A 17895-nucleotide genomic window follows, 5' to 3' on the forward strand; every position below is an offset into this window, starting at 1 on the left:
TTATCTGTCCGACCATGCTGAACACAACGCTGTTCTTGTATTCAGCAATAAAATACTTGCCTGCGAAGGATTTACTCGGTAGAATGATAGACCGTCACGACAGATGATAGAATTCCTTGGCAATTATTACTCTTGCTATCAAATTATAGATATTTTATACATATATATAAAAGAAAGTTAAAAAAAAAGGGGGGAGGGGGTAATGTATAAATATACAAATACTGTACCTTATGTAATGGTAACGTTGTAATAATCAGTGTAAGCCGTACAATGAAACATTTGAAACAAAAAAGAATATTTTATTTTTATTTTTTTCTTTACGGCTTTCATGAGTATACACACACAAAATACTAAAAATGAGAGAGGAGGGGCTCTTTATTTCTTTTTGTATATCATACATACTTTTATTAGTACACTATTCTTTCTGTGAATTTTCATTTTTGTTTCAGTCAAATGGATCCAATAAAATACTAGGAATCCAAATACAGAAATAAATCCATTATAAGCGCGCGTGAGCAGCATTCTATTCTATACGTTCCTTTCTACCTGTCGTAGTTAATATAATATAATATAAATAAATATAATATCTGTATGAGTGAGTGAGTGAATGAGTGAGTGAGTGAGTGAGTAGATGTTTATATTGCGGAGTATATTGATAGTTAAAGAAAGAAAGGGATCCAATCGTGGGAGTAAAAAACCTAATCTTAACCAATCTACTCCAATTTACTTGACTGACTTTATTAACTGGTTAGATTTTTTTTTTTTGGCTTGGAGAGAAATTTTTCCTATTTTTTTTTTTATATTACAAAATTTCAACTTTCCCGAGAATACAAAATGCCAAATTTTATTTTTCTTTTAATCTAACTTCTCCCGCTTGTTTTCTTACAGCACTTTCTCTCTCTTTTTTTGTAACTCGCTCTCCCCCTTTTGGGAGTTAGCCTCAAGAAAACCAACAAACAGCAAACAACAATTGTATATATAGAATATACTCAATATGACTTGGTCCGACAAAGTTAACGATGCCGTTGCGCACTCCTTCTTTGGTCGGTATTTCCAGCTCGAAGGCTCTGGTGCTAGACGTGAACGCAAAGGAACCAGATTTCTCACTGAAATCCGTGCTGGATTTACTGTATTCTTTGCAATGGTGAGAATTCGCTTATATTAAATTGTATTGTATTTAAGTTAATAATCTATAATTATTCTTTTAGGCATACATCATCTCGGTAAACTCTTCAATTATCAGTGAGAGTGGTGGACCTTGTGTCTGTAACGGCACCCCAACAGACCCTACCTGTGACAACGACGACGCTTACATGAGCTGCGTCTACGAAGTCAAATTGGATATGATTATGGGCACAACCATAGCTGCTATGATCGCTAGTACTTTAATCGGTGTTTTTGCCAACCTGCCCCTTGGAATGGCTCCAGGGTAAGGATACTTTTCTTTTAATTATATGCAATATATATATATATATATATATATATATATATCTGTTCATGTAGTTCTATGTGTGAGTTTATACAAAGGAAAATTGAAAATTTATTTCTTCTTTTTATTAGTATGGGCTTGAACGCTTATTTTACCTACACTGTCGTCGGATACCATGGCTCTGGAAAGGTCCCTTACGAGACTGCATTGGCTGCTGTCTTTATTGAAGGCTTCATCTTCTTATTCTTGTCCATCTTTGGTGTCCGTCAATGGCTTGCTCGTGTGATTCCTATGAGTATCAAGGTAGCCATGGGCTGTGGTATCGGTCTATATCTTTGTTTCATCGGACTTCAATCCTCGGCTGGTATCGGCCTCGTTGGTCTCGATTACTCCACTCTTGTTACTTTGGGCGCTTGCCCCAAAGAAGCGTTGGACGAACACGGTGTCTGTCTCTGGGGACGCATGACAAACCCAACAACATATATGGGTAAGTAAAATACATAAAGTGTTTTGTGTGCATCATATTAATCATATACAATCATATATCTCTATTCTATCATAGGTATCATTGGATTGGTAATCATGTCTGTCCTTTTACTTTACCGTGTCCGTGGTGCAATCTTGATTGCTATCGCATTTATCGCAATTACATCATGGCCTCGCGTTAGTCAAGTCACCTATTTCCCTTACACTGTCCAAGGCAACAACCAATTCGACTTCTTCAAAAAGGTTGTTACTGTTCACCCAATGAAACACATCCTTGGAAAATTCGACTTTAGCTTTGACAATAAGGATATCTGGATTGCCTTGATTACTTTCTTGGTAAGAATTTTATTTAAAACATTTTAATAACTATATATATATGAGTATGATAAACTAATATATAAATTATATTATAGTATGTCGATATCCTTGACACTACAGGTACAATGTACTCAATGGCTCGCTATGGTGGCTTCACTGACAAGGCCGGTGATTTTGAGCACTCAACCTGGGCATTCATCTGTGATGCTTGCTGCGTAACTATTGGATCCTGCTTTGGTTCTTCACCCTGTACTGCCTTTGTCGAGTCTGGCGCTGGTATTGCCGAGGGTGGACGCACAGGTATCACTGCCATCACAGTCGCGTTTGGCTTCTTTGTCTCCATCTTCTTTGCTCCGATCTTTGCCAGTTTCCCTCCCTGGGCCACCGGTCCTGCTCTTATCGTGGTCGGTTCAATGATGACCTCGAGTATCCGCAACATCAACTGGGACTACCCCGGAGATGCCATCCCTGCATTCATCACACTCGCCGTCATGCCCCTGACCTACTCTGTTGCCTACGGAATTATCGGTGGTATCCTCAGTTATATCGTCATCAATGGCTTCGTCTACATCGTCGACCGTGCCTCGGGAGGTCGCATCAAGCCAGACTACTCTGCTCGTGAGGACTGGTGGACTGCTGCATTCAGTCGTTCGTTTGTCCCTCTCTGGATCCGATTCTTGATAGCAAAGGTCAGAGGAAGAGAATTCGACTGGCATCAGGACGAGTTCTCCGAAGACGAGGATCTGGGTCATCATTCCAAGAACGAACACAACAACACCACCACAACTAGTGTAGAGATTGTCACAGATGCCGACACCTTGGGATCAACCAACGAATTGGCTAGTATCCGCCACCACAGACGCCATTCTACTGAAAAGGGTGTATATATGGACTCATAGACAAGATAGAAGAGATGTACATACATATATAAAACAGATTTTATATTTACAAAATAATATCATATATATAAAAAGGAACAAGCTACTTTTTCTCTCTACTTTCAATTCATATATTTCATTTTTATTACCATTATTCCTTATATATATATATATGCTTGTATAGACATAAACACTTCAACATCTAGATATATAGATCTTTCACTTCTTTATTTCCCTCTTTCCTTCTCTCCATAGCTATATATAATAGCTCTCTTTGTATTCTTGTCTTAACCACTACACTTCTTTTCTTTTGCTTTCTGCCTTTTGTAATAAATAATGCCTTTTTAACTCTATCAGACTTTATCATAGCCCTAGTATATCCACACATTTTGTCCCAATGTACCTGTAATAACCACATTTTACATGCACTCACGAATTTTATCCCAACATACTATATCATGCCTTGTCCTTTTCCTTAACAGTTTCCCTCTTTTCATCGTAGTGTATAGATAATATACCTATCATAGTCAAAGATAATGCGAGAATAAAATAGTGGCAGTAATAGTAGCAATTATGGTGGTAATGATAAATAATAATAATATACAGGCGCTGGTCTTTTTTTTGATTTTTTTGGTTTTTTGATTGATCGGGAGTACTTTTTTTTGCTAGTATACGTACATATGTACATACATACATATACATGTGTAAGTGGTGTGTGTGTGTTTGTGTGTGTGTGGTGATATTTTTCAATGAAATGTGACTGAATTCTAAAGGAAGAAGTGTGCCAATGGAATCTAAACCATTTTACAAGTGCTTGCTCAAACGAGCCAAGTGATAGTTGATGGTGTTTTGACGCTTGGCTTTCGATACCTTTTGTTTTGTTTTTGTTTTCAAGAAAAATAATAATAGAATAGTAAATATATAGGTAATTAATTAAATAATTTAATTCATTAAACAAAGTTTTTAGTTAAATTATATAGATAGATGTATTCTTCTTGTTGATGATGAATTCAAGTAAAAAAATAATCATAATTTGAAATGGGAACTTACAGGCTTTGTCATACATTCTGACAATGCTTTGGCAGTTGCGATGCATCGCTTGTCATCTACTCCGGAAGTGGCCCAGCACTCAAAAAGAGAACCCATTTCGACAACGCAGGGACTCGATTCGAGAATCTTCTTGGGGCGGACCTTGAGTTGCTTCAATTTCATTGTCGTTAAGGTCTTTCCTTCGTTTTTTTTTTTAACTTTTTTTTTGGTTGCTTCCAAAAGGAAAATGACAACTCTCTGTCTCTTTCCCTTTTCTTTTTTTTTTTTCTCTTTTACCCGTCCCCACCCCCCTTGATTTAGAAAAAAGGGACTTTGGCAGGCGAATAAACAAAATACAAGTCACATATATGTGACAGATTTTTCTTTAATTATTTTTTGAATAAGCGTCATAGCCTCTGTCTTCTGCAGTTGTCATAGATCTATATACTTATATGAAATCCCATTGACAGTTTGAATTGACGATAATAATATAAAGAGTATATCTATAAAGAGAGAATGGGAGGGTTGATAAATAAAAGTAAATTAGTGATAGTGCTTAATGCTTATAATATAAAAAGCCAATATGTATAACAATAAGAATCGATAAATAAATTGTATATTTTTTTTTTCTTTCTTTTCCATTATTCCACAAGACCAGGCGTCCTTTAGCATGCCTTCTTTTATAATAATATTTTATTATATCAGTAATAAAAATTCACCATAATTTGATCCAAAATAATATTATATTCATTCATTATATCTTTAAAAATCTAGTGTATGGTTAAAAGTACATATTCTTATTTATCTTATTTTTTGTCAACTGAACTTTGTTGATTTTGCTCATCATTTTAGTTTTCAAAAATAATAATAAGTAACAATGGCCCTCTTCCTCCTTTCATATATTTAGGTTAGGAAAGGCACATCCGTTTGCATGAGCTCTTACTTAATGCTCATCTCAGCCAAGTTTGATTAACTTTATACATGCATAAATACATATATATATATATATAACGTCATTTCTAATGTAGGGTTTGTAAATGAGGTTCATTAATTCTCAAATCACAAATAACTTTAGCAATAATAATAATAAAACTAAAGCTTTGTAGATTAAACATGATGATGATGATAATGATGATGGTGATTTTAATAATAGTAATAATAATAATGAAATAAAGCCATTTTTATCGTTTGTCTTTGTCTCGTACTTCCTTATAATTTTTGGTAAGTTGAGTTGAGTTGGATAGTTGTACAAGTCTAATCTAATTTTAGTATCTACACAATCTAGGCTTAAATTTCCAATTATTTCCTAGTATTTCCATTCTCAGAGAATGTTCAGGTTGGGCAACAGGTAATTAAGATCGACGGCGGAGTAAATAGGATTTATAATTATACACAACCATCAAAAGAAAAGCCCATGAAGGGTTTATTTTTATATTGGTTACCATCCTTCACCACCACCTCTCGTTCCAGTTAGTACTGTACTCTACTGTGTTTCTTTGTATTTCTGTGTCTCTGTTTCGCTCTGCCTCTTTGTCTCTTTGTCTCTTTGTCCCTTTTCGGAACACTCACCATGTGTAATTGGGAAACTTCGATATTTAAGCACTCTGCTTTCATTTCTCAATTCACCAGATGTTTGAAAACTCCTCCCAGTCCTTTTGTAATAAAAGTAATATTGGACCTTTGTGTGAGGTTAAATTGTCCAAAAGAATCATACGAACTTGGTCAAATATTCGAAACTAAGATGTCCACCATTTCGAAAATAAATTTCCCGAAATTTGGCTCGGGGTCCAGAAATAGAGGCTTCCAAGAAAGGATACTTCATCTTACTTTTTATCTCACTTTTTATTTTTTTCGTATTCATTAATACTTCCGACGCATATACCGTGTGCGGGATTTGTAATTAAAATATAAGAAAGGTGAAAGTACAGAAGGAAGGATGGAGTGGTAAACGTCAACTTTGTTGACGAAACCTAACGGTAGCACATATACTTTCCCTGCAGCTTCAGGAAAGATAATGTGTTATCGGATAAGCCTAATGGAACTTAGAATCTCCCCCAAAGTCCAATGTGCCGCTATAGAAGACCATTCGGTTTTAACAAATGAGTATGGTTGTTTTAAGCATATTATTTGTGCTTATCCAATATTCAAGCACCTAGTTGATCAACCCTATGTTGAACTGAGCAGATAAATCATATAAGAAATAAACAAAATCTGGGTCTTCTTTACGCAGCTCAGTTTTGGAATATTGAAAAAAAGATTACAGGGTATGTGCTTATAAGTGGATCAACATCATTACTAATAAACTGCGTTGAACCTTATGGCAGATTGAAGACGATTGACGCACATTAAGAATATAGAAAAAAATTGGCTGCTCACCAATCCTCATTTCCAAAAGCAACAAAAAAAGAATTAAGATATAGCCAAATAACAGTTTGTCTGACTCAAGAGGATAATACGACTAAATTGAAAATTAGAGCCTTAAGTTGTAACTTGTTGGTAACGTCAAGCACAAGTTTGGACAAATAGTTGAAATGGAGCCAGATACCAACAACTTTGTTCCACGGCCAGATACAAGAATATATATTGACATAGAGCAATTTAAACGAGGAAAAGCACTACTTGAAGATGAAACAGCTAATTTTATTGATCAAATTTTCATCTTTTATTAACTTTAATTACGATTTTTTTCTTTTGTCTACCGGTTAGTTCCATATTATGTGACTAATAATAGTGGCAGTGACAGGAACTGTAAACTTGAGAGCCTTCAACTTTGCTAATAAGTAGTATCTCATCCTAGAGCTGGGAATCTCGAGCTACAAAGGCGACAATATTGTCCAAACGTCTGCTCCGAGAGCATCTTAGTAGCCGACTGAAAAGGGTTTAATAAGGTTCTGCAGTGCAAAATCATCTATATTACATTATAAGTACCAGTTTTGAAAAGGCATGATTGAATCAAACAATAACTGTCCAACAGTTTTAAGATCAAGGTTGGGCCTATAGATATGGACATGAAGAAGGCGATTTTAATACCACTCAGTTACTATTTGTATATTTAGAATTCTACATCATTGGCCACGGTCTTATTACTCTTTTACGAAAAGAGACTATTACTACAGCAGCAGCAGGAAAGCAAAGACAGACTAATAATACCCCAGCTATAAAATGAAAAAGGCACAACTAGTAATGACTTTCTAGAATTAATAGAGAACGATCTCATTACGATTGATGCAACTGGTACGAACTACAAGCGTTTGGTTCTTGATAATGCGCCCATTCACAATACTAGTCTTGTTTGAGACTGGTTTGAACAACGAGAATATCAACTACTTTTTTTTTCACCGTATTCTTCATTCTTAAATCCAATTGAGGAGTTTTTGTCCAAGTTAGAAAATGTTGTAAACAACGACCCTGCCTCAGTCAGACAAAGTACGAAGATCAGGGAACGCATTCGCAATGCATCAGTACATATCAATAAAGAAGACTTTAAAGGTTGGATACAACGTTCATTATCGTTCTGGAAAAGGTGAAAAAAAAAACTGGAATGAAAATACTGATGAACTTCAAAAAAAAACAGCGAATAATGTACGTCTCACTTTTAGTTGTTTTCCCAGTTTTTTTTTTCTTAGTGATTGCGCATAGTCAAGTCTTAATTAGGGTATACTAGTATACATATTCGTAGTAGAAGTAGGTAATCAGGTGTAAATTGCTCATATCAATAAATAAGATATATAGTGTACTCAATGATTTCACCATGAACAACGTACATTTCTTGTGCGTTTGTTAACATAACCATATATTTCCAATCTTTATAACTAAGAGACTAACTATTATGCAATGACTCCAGCGGTTTTTTTTTTATATTTATTTTTCTCGGTAATAGAATCGTTTCATCGACGAGTCATTCGAATAAGTTGCGAACAATCCTTGGATTTTTCCTTGTTGATGCACAGAAATCCAAGAAATAGAATTTCCCTGATTGAGATTTGCAATACAATTCTCCACTACGTCCCAGTTAGTGCTCTGATGCCGTAAATGAGGAGCAGCAACAGGAGATGGTCCAGAGTGGGAATCTGAAACAATGAATGACTCTTGTTTATACTTTTTTTTTGTATGAGTCAACTAATAAAAGTGTGTCTTTCAAACATGGTATAGCTCCATTGTCATCGTGGTCATTATTCTAAAAAAAAGTGTAAAAATCGTTCTAACCAAGTCTTCATTTCATTGCAAAAGCACAAAAAAATCGTCAATATGTGATTATGATCCAAAATGGTAGTTTTATGATGCTGAGCCAGACGGTACAAAGATTGCTGTAAATTTGCTTCTAAACCATTTCCATCAGCAATGAAGCAAGATTGAGTCCAAGGATGGCAGGAATAGTGAATAAGTAATGGATGGGATTTGCGATTTCTGATTTGGTTCGACACTTCTTGTGTCGTTAATTCATTCAGGTGGATTCGCTTTGTATTTGTTCTTGGCTCTGGTTTTTACCAAGTAAAAATAAATAATAATAATAATAATAATAAACAGATAATTGCATAATAAATTCATGTCCTTGCCATAACGATGGCGCGAAGGAAGTTTTTGTTTTTATTTGTAGAGAGCTTTGTGGTCGATATTCACACTGTCTTCCCCCGACCAAAGTGAGATGAATGCCAAAAAGTCGTGGAGTTGACAGTTTTACAAATGTGACAAAGGATGGTTAGTCAATTTTTTATTCTTCTCTCCCGGTAAGAGAAAAAATGAGATAAAAAGTGAGATGAAGTATCCTTTTTTGGAGTCCTCTATTTCTGGATCCCGGGACAAATTTTGGGAAATTTATTTTCGAAATGGTGGACATCTTAGTTTCGAATATTTGACCAAGTTCGTATGATTCTTTTGGACAATTTAACCTCACACAAAGGTCCAATATTATTTTTATTACAAAAGGACTGGGAGGAGTTTTCAAACATCTGGTGAATTGAGAAATGAAATCACAGTGCTTATATATATATACAGACAAATGTAATTACTTTACACATACTGGATAATACAATTGACTTTATAAGTCAACAATTAGATGAATCAATAAAAGAAGTAGATAAAGAATAATTGCAAGAGGTGTATAATAAACATCACATTAAATTAAGTCAAATCAGAAATATTGAAGAGAATCTTTAAAGATATTATATATATGTTAAATATGTAAAATGTAAAATGTAAAATGTAGAATATAAAGAATACACACACACATGCATAGACAAAAGGAAGGAAGGAAGGAAGTAGGTCAATCTTTGTCGGACTTGAAGTCCACGAATAGCTACTGGATATAAAGTAGAAATTGGGTGGACATTTAGACCTTTTTTTTTTTTACCTCAATTTGTACTACATTAGTCCTTCTATATAATTTTAACATTTATCACAAACACTCGACTTTTGTCCATCCTAATACCTTTTCTCTTCCGCTCGACATCCTCTTCTTCTGCCGACCCTCTTTCTTCCTTTCTTCCTTTCTTTCTCTTCTTCTTCTTCTTTCACTTTCACTTTATTTCTACATTATTCAATCATGAAGTTCTCCCTTGCCGCCACCTCTGCTCTCGTATTCGCCACCCTCTTTTCAGTCGTCAAGGCTGATGAATATGCTGCCATCCAAAAGGAATGGTGTGGTGGTAAATATTTTTACTTTTTTTTTTACCCGATTGCTTTTACTTACCTGTTGTTTAAAGGTCTCTCTGTACCTTTCCCTAGTGCTTCTACTGTTGTAGTTGCCGGTTCTTCCACAAAGGTTACCGTCTGTAAGTAGAATAATGATAATAAAAAGTATCAAGAAATTATAATAAATTGATTGTTAAAATAATAATAAAATAATAAAAATAAAACACCAATAGCAACAATAGTAATGAAACACATGTACTCACCAAATTTTTATTTTTAATTTTTAATTTTTTATATATATTTATTATTCTATTATTCTATTATTAAATCTACACAGCCAGAGTTCCCAATAGCCATGTCAAGACTGTTACTGGACTTGATGTAAGGCACCACTCTTTTTTGTACTTTTTATTTCCGAGGCAAAAATCCAATCTGCAAACCTTTATATACTTATCATCTTTTTATAGCTTTACTCTGTAGACAAGAAAGGAAAGCCCAAGTACGTCCAGAACATTTGGGCCGGTAGCTACAAATTGAACAAGTCGGCTTCGATCCCCGACACTATTCCCAAGGCCTCTGCTGCCGGTCTCTACTACTACCGGTAAGTAGTAATTATATAATTTCCTTTTATGTATTTACATATAATAATCTGTGTACATGCTACATGCTACATGCTATATTCATACACCATATACAACAATATACTAATAATTTTTTTCTGTTATTATTATTACTATTATTATCATCATCATATTGTCCTGTAGTGTGTGGGTCAGCAACAGCATCAACGGAATGCGTGGTCCTGACTGTATCGAGACCTCCCACACTTTCAAGGTCACCTCCAGCTCCCACAGCAACGCCGACGGTTCTATTGGCTATGCCGAGGCTCTGACCGATGCTTCTTACTACCACCCTGATTTCTTCAGAGGCTGTTTCGGTCTCACCGTAGATTCGCCCCAGGAAGGTCAGACCTACAAGCTCGGTGAGCATCTCCGCATCACTGCCAACCGTGACACTTCTTCCCAGACCGACAACCTCTACAAAGTCACTCTCTACAAGAACGTCGAGAACGGTGAAGCCGAGGAGATCGATGCTGTCTGGCAGGGTAACGAGATCTTTGGTGATGCCTTCACCCTCAAGGACCATCTTGTATTGCCCGATGGAAAGCTTGATGAGGCTGCTGACTACTTTTACAAGTAAGACAAAAACAGACCCATATATAAATTGTGCCAATTCTAAGCGTATAACTTAATAACCAACCATCAATGTTTCCTTCTTTTTTTTCAATAGGCTCGATGTCGGATCCAACAAAGATACCGAGTTGTGTTCCTTCAACTCCAAGCTCTTCAAGATCTCCAGCGCTTAAGAAACCATTTTTGTTTTCTTTATATTTCCCTTCTTTCTCTTCTGTACACCAAACACCCAAACACATAAACACACACCTTCACACCTTTACATCAAATCAAAGCAAATCAACATTTATTAAAACAAAAGAAAGAGAGAAAGAACCCTCTTTTTATCTTATTTTATACTTGAAAAAAAATCATCAAATGAATCGATACAAATTATATTTCTTTTCTCTTTTATATAACAACATTCTGTCTTTCACTAAAGAAATGTCCTTTTCTCTTTAATTATTATCTTTATTATTAAAGAACAAATACAATCAGCCAACCACCATGCCAGTGATAATAATACTAGTATTAAATAAGAAGGAAAAGAAGTATAGAGATCAAGAGTGTTCTTGTGTTTGTGTGTATGTATGTTAAAAACATTCGCGATTAAATGGCGTCATCGTGTAAGCGGTGTAAATAATATATAAAAATGTACAATCAGCATACATATTTATATGTATATCTTCATTTTAATTTTAATTTTTTTTTTTACTATTTAAAAGATGATGAACAATCAATCTATTTCCCAACTCTTTGTTCTTTGTTATCTAATTTCAACCCCCCTCCCTCTATCTATCTACCTTTGCTTGCAATGTCTGATACTTCAAAGTCAAACCTCCAAGACTTCTTTGCCATCAAAGATGGTGAAATGCAATCTATGGAGAGGTACAAAAACTTGGATAAAGTAGATTCAATTGAATCAAGACCATAAACCAAACTAAGCTTCATTTTTTTATCTTTATGGTCACCAGAAAAGAGATCAAGGTTAATGAAAACCTTAGCTTTCTTTTGACGAGACTTGACAATCGTTATTATGCAACCTCAAATACTTGCACTCACTATGGTAAGCAAATAAGCAAATAAGCAAATAAGAAAATAATGTAAAAAGATACGATCTACATTTTTACAACAAATCCTAGCCTCTTTTTTTTGCTTATCTTTTGAATAATTGATTTTATTATCCTGTAGGCGCAAAATTATCAGAAAGTCCCATGACATCAGAAGGTCGTGTAATTTGGTAATGTTATTGCACCTTTGATAGATGAATATATACGCACATATATTTAATTATAAAAATCATAATGTATATATATATAATATATATATATAATATAAATATATAGCAAATGGCATGGTGCCTGCTTTGATCTAAAGACTGGCGATATTGGTAAGTAATTTTGTACATATATAAATGATAATAATTGGTTTTTTTTCGTTTTTTTTGATACTAGAGGATGCGCCTGCACTGGATAGACTTCGTACCTTTGATGTATCTGTCAGAGACGGAGGTGTGTATGTAAAGATCAGTCAAGAAGAACTCGAGAATCCCAGACTTCTTCCAAAGTGTGTCAAGCACAACCCAGAATCAAAGGAAACTGTAGTTATTCTGGGTGGTGGTGCCAGTGGTTCTGGTGCCGCCCAAAGACTCCGAGAGGTAAAGTTTTATATTTGTATATGTATATGTATATATTTATATTTATACTTATTCCTATAAATATTAGGAAGGATTTGACGGTCGTATTCGTATCGTGTCTCGCGAAAACTACTATCCTATTGACAGGTAATATATATATGTATATGTATATATACATGTTTTAACGCTGAATATTTTGTTTGGTAGAATCAAGATCACCAAACAACTTGGTATCGATAATGTTAACTCTATCCTCTTACGCCCAAAGGAATTTTGGGACAATTTGGATATCGAATTTCTATTAAACACGGTAATTACTCATTACAAATCAAGCACATCTCTCTATCTTTCTTTCCCTTATTTCTGACAGACATACAAAACATGCAAAAACCACAAAATCAATAACGAATACATTATATACTTTTAGGATGTGGTAAATGTCGATCCCAAGGCAAAGACTGTGACATTAGCCCAAGGCCAGGTCTGGTCTTTTGACCATTTAATTCTCGCCACAGGTGGCTGGGTAAAGTACAATCAAATGAGCCCATTAGTATCATTTGCTTGCTCTAATTCATTTATTGCTTTATTGCTTTATTTAAAATAGCCTAGAAAGTTTGGTTGGGAAGGAGAGAACCTCAAAAACATATTCACAATCCGCACCGTGGACGACAACCAAAAGGTTTCTAAAGGTGTGTAAATATTGAAGTCCCCCCATTTATTATTATTATTTCTTGTTAGCCAATCAGAAAACAAAAAGAGAGAAAGAAACAACGGTAACAAGATCAAGAGAAATCTCATACTTTCTTTAAGCTATCGAGGCATTTACCAAAACAACTCAGCGAAAACCAAATCTTGTGGTGGTGGGTAGTTCCTTTATTGGTATGGAGCTCGTGGCTGCTGCAAACGAAAAAGCCAATACAACCGTTATCGGTCAAGACAGGGTACCTTTGGCAAATGTTTTGGGACCGGTGGTTGGTGATGCCATGAAGAGAAGACATGAATCCAAAGGTGTCAAGTTTGTCTTGGATGCAAAGGTCACTGGCTTTAAACACAAAGGTAAGTACAGATATATATATATATATATAAATATACTTACTTACACATTTACTTACGTATATATTTACACAGATTCTGACACCTCTGCAGTCGGGAGTGTCGCTGTCGAAGGACGTGATAGTGTGCCTGCAGATATTGTCATCTTGGCAGTCGGTGTTGCTCCTCAGACAAGCTACCTTGAGAAAAGTGGTCTCCCACTAGCTAAAGACAAGAGTCTTCTGGTCGACAGATACTTTAAAGTACAGGGAAGCGACTCTATTTATGCTACAGGTACACCCAACCTAACCAACCATTGAATATACATACTTTTTGTCTGTAATTTGTGCATACAAAGCATTATATAATATTCTTACTATTATCAAAATTCTCTTTTTATACTTATATATATTCTGGTTGGAAATTAAGGCGATATTGCTACATTCACTAATCGTCTCACTGGTAAACAAATGCGTATCGAACATTGGGCTCATGCTGAAAACACTGGACGTACAGTTGCAACCAATATTGTGAAGAAGAAATCTGTCGAGTTCAATTTTGTGCCTTTCTTCTGGACAGTAAGTTTAATTATTATAACTATTGTTATTATCATTAGAAGGATAATTATCAATGTCTTTTGGTTGATATGATATTTAAGATTTTAATATGCACACGACATATATATATATCATAATTGTTGCTAATTCTATTGTTTTTTAGGTTTTGTTTGGTGCTACTCTTCGCTACTGTGGTTTTGCAAAATCCTTTGACAGAGTAATTGTTCAAGGCGAAACATCAGATATTGAAAAGATGTCATTTGTGGCCTATTATACAAGTAAAGTGAAAAATACAAACAGTTCCTTCCTTTTGGATCTCTTTTCTTTTGTAAGAAGAATAAGAAACAAACTAACCTCTATTATGCTTATTACCGTCAATGTTTCTTGATATACAGAAAATAACAATGTTCTTGCCATTTCATCTTACATGAAAGATCCTATTGTGAGTCACTGTGCTGAACTGGTAAGACTTTCTCTCTTTCTTTTTATTTGGTTTATCTAAAATGCATTAAATACAACATATACGAATATTCAAATATTCAAATAAGCATATGTATTAATTTATTCATTCTCATTCTTATTCTTATTATCCTTCTTTCTTTATATCTCTCTGTATGTGTTTCTGTGGTTCTAGCTTCGATTGGGTAAAATGCCCACAGCTTCAGAAATCGACAGTGGTGTTAATCCACTAGAGATACCCTTGATCGAGATATAAGATCCAAAGCTTTAAGCCCTTTGGATATACATGTATTTTAGACATATGCGTATAATGCATTCCACTAGTATTAAGCTAGAAAGTATACACTTTTGACACAGAATATATATAAAGAAAAGCTTATTATCTATCTATCTATCATACATTTCTCTGAACCTCTTCTTTTCTTCTTTTTTAAATAAGAAAAAAAACTACGTATTCTTAAATATAAATCTTGGTGAAAAATAACCCTTCTCTTTTTTCTTCTCTCTCTCTTTTTCTTTCTTTCTCTCTCACAGACAAACACATACGCGTGCGTATTTCTTCTATATATATATAAAGCCATAATTTGTACAAGTAGTGTGTGTGTGTATGTGTATGTGTATGTGTATGTGTATGTGTATGTGTATGTGTATATGTATGTGTGTGGGGGGAGGAAGGGGTGAAGGAAGCTTTTGAGTGAATTTTGACTTAGACAACTTTATCATATCGTTCTTTAGCTGTTCGCCATGCCCTTGTCTTTGGTGACTCATGTGCACTTCCTATTCTTTCACTTGTCTGAGATCCAAGTCCGGCTCGCTCAGTCTGAGGAGTCGCAGAGATAGGTTCCAGAATTCCACCCGATCCTGTCTTTCCTAAACTTTGGCCATCCTGCCATCCCATCTTGCGCAACATCCGATCTCCCACGCCCTGCACAGGTGTCATCTGGTTTGTCACAGTTTCTACTACGCTGGGCTCTGCCTCTATTGTGTGTTGTCGCAGGGCCGACACAGGAACCCGTGGTTCGCATTTCCGACGCCATTCTGCTCGATCCTTATAAGTTTCTTTTTCTTTTTTAGGCACTGCAAAGATTTCTTTGAGGCGGCTCAGTTCTTTTCGCCTGGTGGTCTCGAGGTCTTTCCGACGTTGGTTTCCCTGGAACAATTCCTGTTTCTTACGCTGTCTCTGCTCCTCTTCCTTTTCCTCCTTATCACGCTTCCCTTCTGTTGTGTCGATGATCTGACAACTGTCGACTTTGCATTGCTGACAAGGCCACTCGGAAGAGTCGTGCCAATGGACCTGTAGAACGGTTGAGCCGATTTTCAATTGGTCTTGATGTTTGAGGTGCCTTGGTAGACTACTCTTCTTTGGTTCCGATAGACGTTCTCCATTGACGAACGTACCATGCCGTGATCCGACATCGATTATATAAAAAGATTCTGGCTCATTCTTGTTGGATTCACAATAGATCTGACAATGGATCTTACTCACTGGCATCTCGGCCAGTCGAAGCCGTGTGTCCCATGCAGATCTGTCTCGACCCACAGTCAGACCGTTTGCATCGACCAAAACAACATTTCCCGGTGTAAATAAAGTGGATTTTATTACCACCAGACGTAAAACTGCATTGCTCTTTGGTTCTCGTGATCCATCATCTTCATCTTCATCGTCATTGATCACCTTTACTGGAATGTACATTTGTGTTGCAGTATCATAAACGGAATATTCACCTGTTACTGTGTCGTACCACAATCCAGTTTCTTCATTGTAGAGATATCGAGATAATTCTGTAGAGGTACTTGTGGATGACTCATGTTCCCATTCCTGGTCTTTTTGTTGTTGTTGTTGTTGTTGTCTTTTTCGTGGCGGTGGCGGTGGCGGTGGCGGTGGTGGCGACAAAATTGAGTGTGAGTGTGTTGGTGAATCAGTATTGTCTAAAGGAGGATTGGTACGTGCTTCGATATAAGCATCAAGTTCTTTTCCGAATGTGTCATCCAATTCTGCCATTAGATCAATCAAATGAAGAAAAAAAGGAGGTGGAAAAATAAAGAGAGAAAGAGAGAAAGAGAGAGAGAGAGAGTATAGTCATGCGTGATATTTGAATACGTCTGTCTGTCTCTGCCTGTCTTTTGTTTGTCTCTGCCTGTCTGCCTGTCTGCCTGCCTGTCTCTCTGTCTCTGTCTGTCTCTATCTGTCTGTGCGTATATATTTTTTTTAAAAAATTATATTGTATTATTATTTTATTTATTTATTTTTATTTATTTGGGCCGGTTTTTTAATTCAAGTCGTACTTCATATAAACGAAAGTATTGGTTGCTGTAGTTTTTTTTTTGTATCTCTTTATTGCTACTATCCCTTGATCAATCTAATTTGATGTGTGTATGCGGTTGTAGGTGATGATCTCTTTCTTTTTTGTATATATTTGCATGTCTACCCATGGGATATTAAAGATCTATTTGATTGATTTATTGAAGGAATAATTTATTAGGATGAATTTATCTTATTTATCTTGGTTAAATAATAATAGCTAAAAAAAACAATAATTAAGATTTGGTTAACAAGATCTCAAGGTATATAATTTGTACAACTGATTTATTTAAATAAATGGTGTAATAGACATTGTGAATTTTGATCAATTGTGTCAGACAGGATATAAATACATTGTAGTTAATGCATTACGGTACACCATGGTATACTACAGGCTAAAATCATAATTATGTGGGTGGGTAGAGGATGTGGAAATAAGCTTTTAATATAGATATAAACATATTAATATAATTAATTAATTTAGCCTTTGTATTTATGTGTGTATTCTAAATGAAAAAGCTTTTATTTTATTATTATTTTTCAAGTCAATAGTGAAAGGGTATGTAGGAAATATCATGACATTGTATGAACAGTATGTGAGTAATTTACTTTCTCTCTCTCTATCCTTCTTATTTGGTTGACCAAGACATGGCCAGCTATTTATTTTTTATTAAGCAAAAGTAACCTGTAACCAAAAATGAAGTAAATAAGAAAATACTTGTAATGGCAAATTATATCTTGCATGTCAAATTTGTAATCAAATTCCAAGATTAAATTTCGATTTTGCATTTTGCATTTTGCATTTTGCATTTTTTATACATTCCTCATTCTTCTTCTTTTTTTTTTACATGTTTATAAAGTTGCTTATTTTTCTGTTGCAGATTTTAATAAAGCAAAAGGGTAGAAACTCAAGAAATTGCCTATTTTTTGTCTTTATTATACCAATTAGTAAAAAAAAATGGACCA

The 17895-nt window shown here is 35.2% G+C and overlaps 6 protein-coding genes across 6 annotated transcripts; 3 read left to right on the plus strand and 3 right to left on the minus strand.

Annotated features, from left to right (window-relative positions):
- The first annotated feature begins 900 nt into the window (after nucleotides 1-900).
- PHYBLDRAFT_35352 (hypothetical protein) lies at nucleotides 901-3463 on the plus strand. The gene is made up of 5 exons (XM_018440049.1): nucleotides 901-1144; nucleotides 1209-1429; nucleotides 1561-1916; nucleotides 1992-2251; nucleotides 2329-3463. The coding sequence occupies exons 1-5, from the start codon at nucleotides 995-997 to the stop codon at nucleotides 3130-3132; spliced, it is 1791 nt and encodes a 596-aa protein (XP_018297898.1). The 5' UTR covers nucleotides 901-994; the 3' UTR covers nucleotides 3133-3463.
- Nucleotides 3464-3649: 186 nt separating this feature from the next.
- PHYBLDRAFT_157364 (hypothetical protein) lies at nucleotides 3650-4371 on the minus strand. The gene is made up of 2 exons (XM_018433608.1): nucleotides 4162-4371; nucleotides 3650-3981 (listed from the first exon to the last, which is right to left on the minus strand). Exons 1-2 carry the CDS (start codon nucleotides 4321-4323, stop codon nucleotides 3916-3918), a joined length of 228 nt encoding a protein of 75 aa, XP_018297899.1. The 5' UTR covers nucleotides 4324-4371; the 3' UTR covers nucleotides 3650-3915.
- A 3630-nt stretch (nucleotides 4372-8001) lies between these two features.
- Nucleotides 8002-8304, minus strand: PHYBLDRAFT_139875 (hypothetical protein; the record flags this gene model as incomplete). The annotated part of the gene is made up of 2 exons (XM_018430295.1): nucleotides 8002-8238; nucleotides 8284-8304. The coding sequence occupies 2 exons, from the start codon at nucleotides 8302-8304 to the stop codon at nucleotides 8002-8004; spliced, it is 258 nt and encodes an 85-aa protein (XP_018297900.1).
- A 1286-nt stretch (nucleotides 8305-9590) lies between these two features.
- On the plus strand, nucleotides 9591-11306 carry PHYBLDRAFT_184953 (hypothetical protein). The gene is made up of 6 exons (XM_018439005.1): nucleotides 9591-9785; nucleotides 9843-9911; nucleotides 10109-10152; nucleotides 10239-10372; nucleotides 10536-10967; nucleotides 11062-11306. The coding sequence occupies exons 1-6, from the start codon at nucleotides 9683-9685 to the stop codon at nucleotides 11135-11137; spliced, it is 858 nt and encodes a 285-aa protein (XP_018297901.1). The 5' UTR covers nucleotides 9591-9682; the 3' UTR covers nucleotides 11138-11306.
- A 407-nt stretch (nucleotides 11307-11713) lies between these two features.
- On the plus strand, nucleotides 11714-15103 carry PHYBLDRAFT_130249 (hypothetical protein). The gene is made up of 15 exons (XM_018429347.1): nucleotides 11714-11831; nucleotides 11918-12009; nucleotides 12135-12183; nucleotides 12290-12333; nucleotides 12398-12600; nucleotides 12668-12726; nucleotides 12787-12889; nucleotides 13007-13102; nucleotides 13184-13270; nucleotides 13398-13635; nucleotides 13708-13905; nucleotides 14041-14189; nucleotides 14332-14446; nucleotides 14564-14631; nucleotides 14803-15103. The coding sequence occupies exons 1-15, from the start codon at nucleotides 11758-11760 to the stop codon at nucleotides 14881-14883; spliced, it is 1656 nt and encodes a 551-aa protein (XP_018297902.1). The 5' UTR covers nucleotides 11714-11757; the 3' UTR covers nucleotides 14884-15103.
- An 82-nt stretch (nucleotides 15104-15185) lies between these two features.
- Nucleotides 15186-16636, minus strand: PHYBLDRAFT_179295 (hypothetical protein). Its single transcript, XM_018438132.1, has one exon. The coding sequence runs from the start codon at nucleotides 16627-16629 to the stop codon at nucleotides 15334-15336; it is 1296 nt and encodes a 431-aa protein (XP_018297903.1). The 5' UTR covers nucleotides 16630-16636; the 3' UTR covers nucleotides 15186-15333.
- Between the last annotated feature and the right edge of the window lie 1259 nt (nucleotides 16637-17895).

Source organism: Phycomyces blakesleeanus, assembly GCF_001638985.1.
Source record: "Phycomyces blakesleeanus NRRL 1555(-) unplaced genomic scaffold PHYBLscaffold_2, whole genome shotgun sequence".
Lineage (NCBI taxonomy): Eukaryota > Fungi > Mucoromycota > Mucoromycetes > Mucorales > Phycomycetaceae > Phycomyces > Phycomyces blakesleeanus.

Bases quoted from the DNA above. Each gene is read 5' to 3' on its own strand.
- PHYBLDRAFT_184953 (XM_018439005.1), top strand. From the start codon at position 9,683: ATGAAGTTCTCCCTTGCCGCCACCTCTGCTCTCGTATTCGCCACCCTC. The intron at 9,912-10,108 runs GTAAGTAGAATA...AAATCTACACAG, and splicing joins TTCCACAAAGGTTACCGTCT to CCAGAGTTCCCAATAGCCAT. The intron at 10,373-10,535 runs GTAAGTAGTAAT...ATTGTCCTGTAG, and splicing joins GCCGGTCTCTACTACTACCG to TGTGTGGGTCAGCAACAGCA.
- PHYBLDRAFT_157364 (XM_018433608.1), bottom strand. From the start codon at position 4,323: ATGAAATTGAAGCAACTCAAGGTCCGCCCCAAGAAGATTCTCGAATCG. The intron at 3,982-4,161 runs GTAAGTTCCCAT...ACAAAACAAAAG, and splicing joins CAGAATGTATGACAAAGCCT to GTATCGAAAGCCAAGCGTCA.
- PHYBLDRAFT_179295 (XM_018438132.1), bottom strand. From the start codon at position 16,629: ATGGCAGAATTGGATGACACATTCGGAAAAGAACTTGATGCTTATATC.
- PHYBLDRAFT_130249 (XM_018429347.1), top strand. From the start codon at position 11,758: ATGTCTGATACTTCAAAGTCAAACCTCCAAGACTTCTTTGCCATCAAA. The intron at 12,601-12,667 runs GTAAAGTTTTAT...TATAAATATTAG, and splicing joins CCGCCCAAAGACTCCGAGAG to GAAGGATTTGACGGTCGTAT. The intron at 12,890-13,006 runs GTAATTACTCAT...ATATACTTTTAG, and splicing joins TCGAATTTCTATTAAACACG to GATGTGGTAAATGTCGATCC.
- PHYBLDRAFT_35352 (XM_018440049.1), top strand. From the start codon at position 995: ATGACTTGGTCCGACAAAGTTAACGATGCCGTTGCGCACTCCTTCTTT. The intron at 1,145-1,208 runs GTGAGAATTCGC...TTATTCTTTTAG, and splicing joins TTACTGTATTCTTTGCAATG to GCATACATCATCTCGGTAAA. The intron at 2,252-2,328 runs GTAAGAATTTTA...ATTATATTATAG, and splicing joins TTGCCTTGATTACTTTCTTG to TATGTCGATATCCTTGACAC.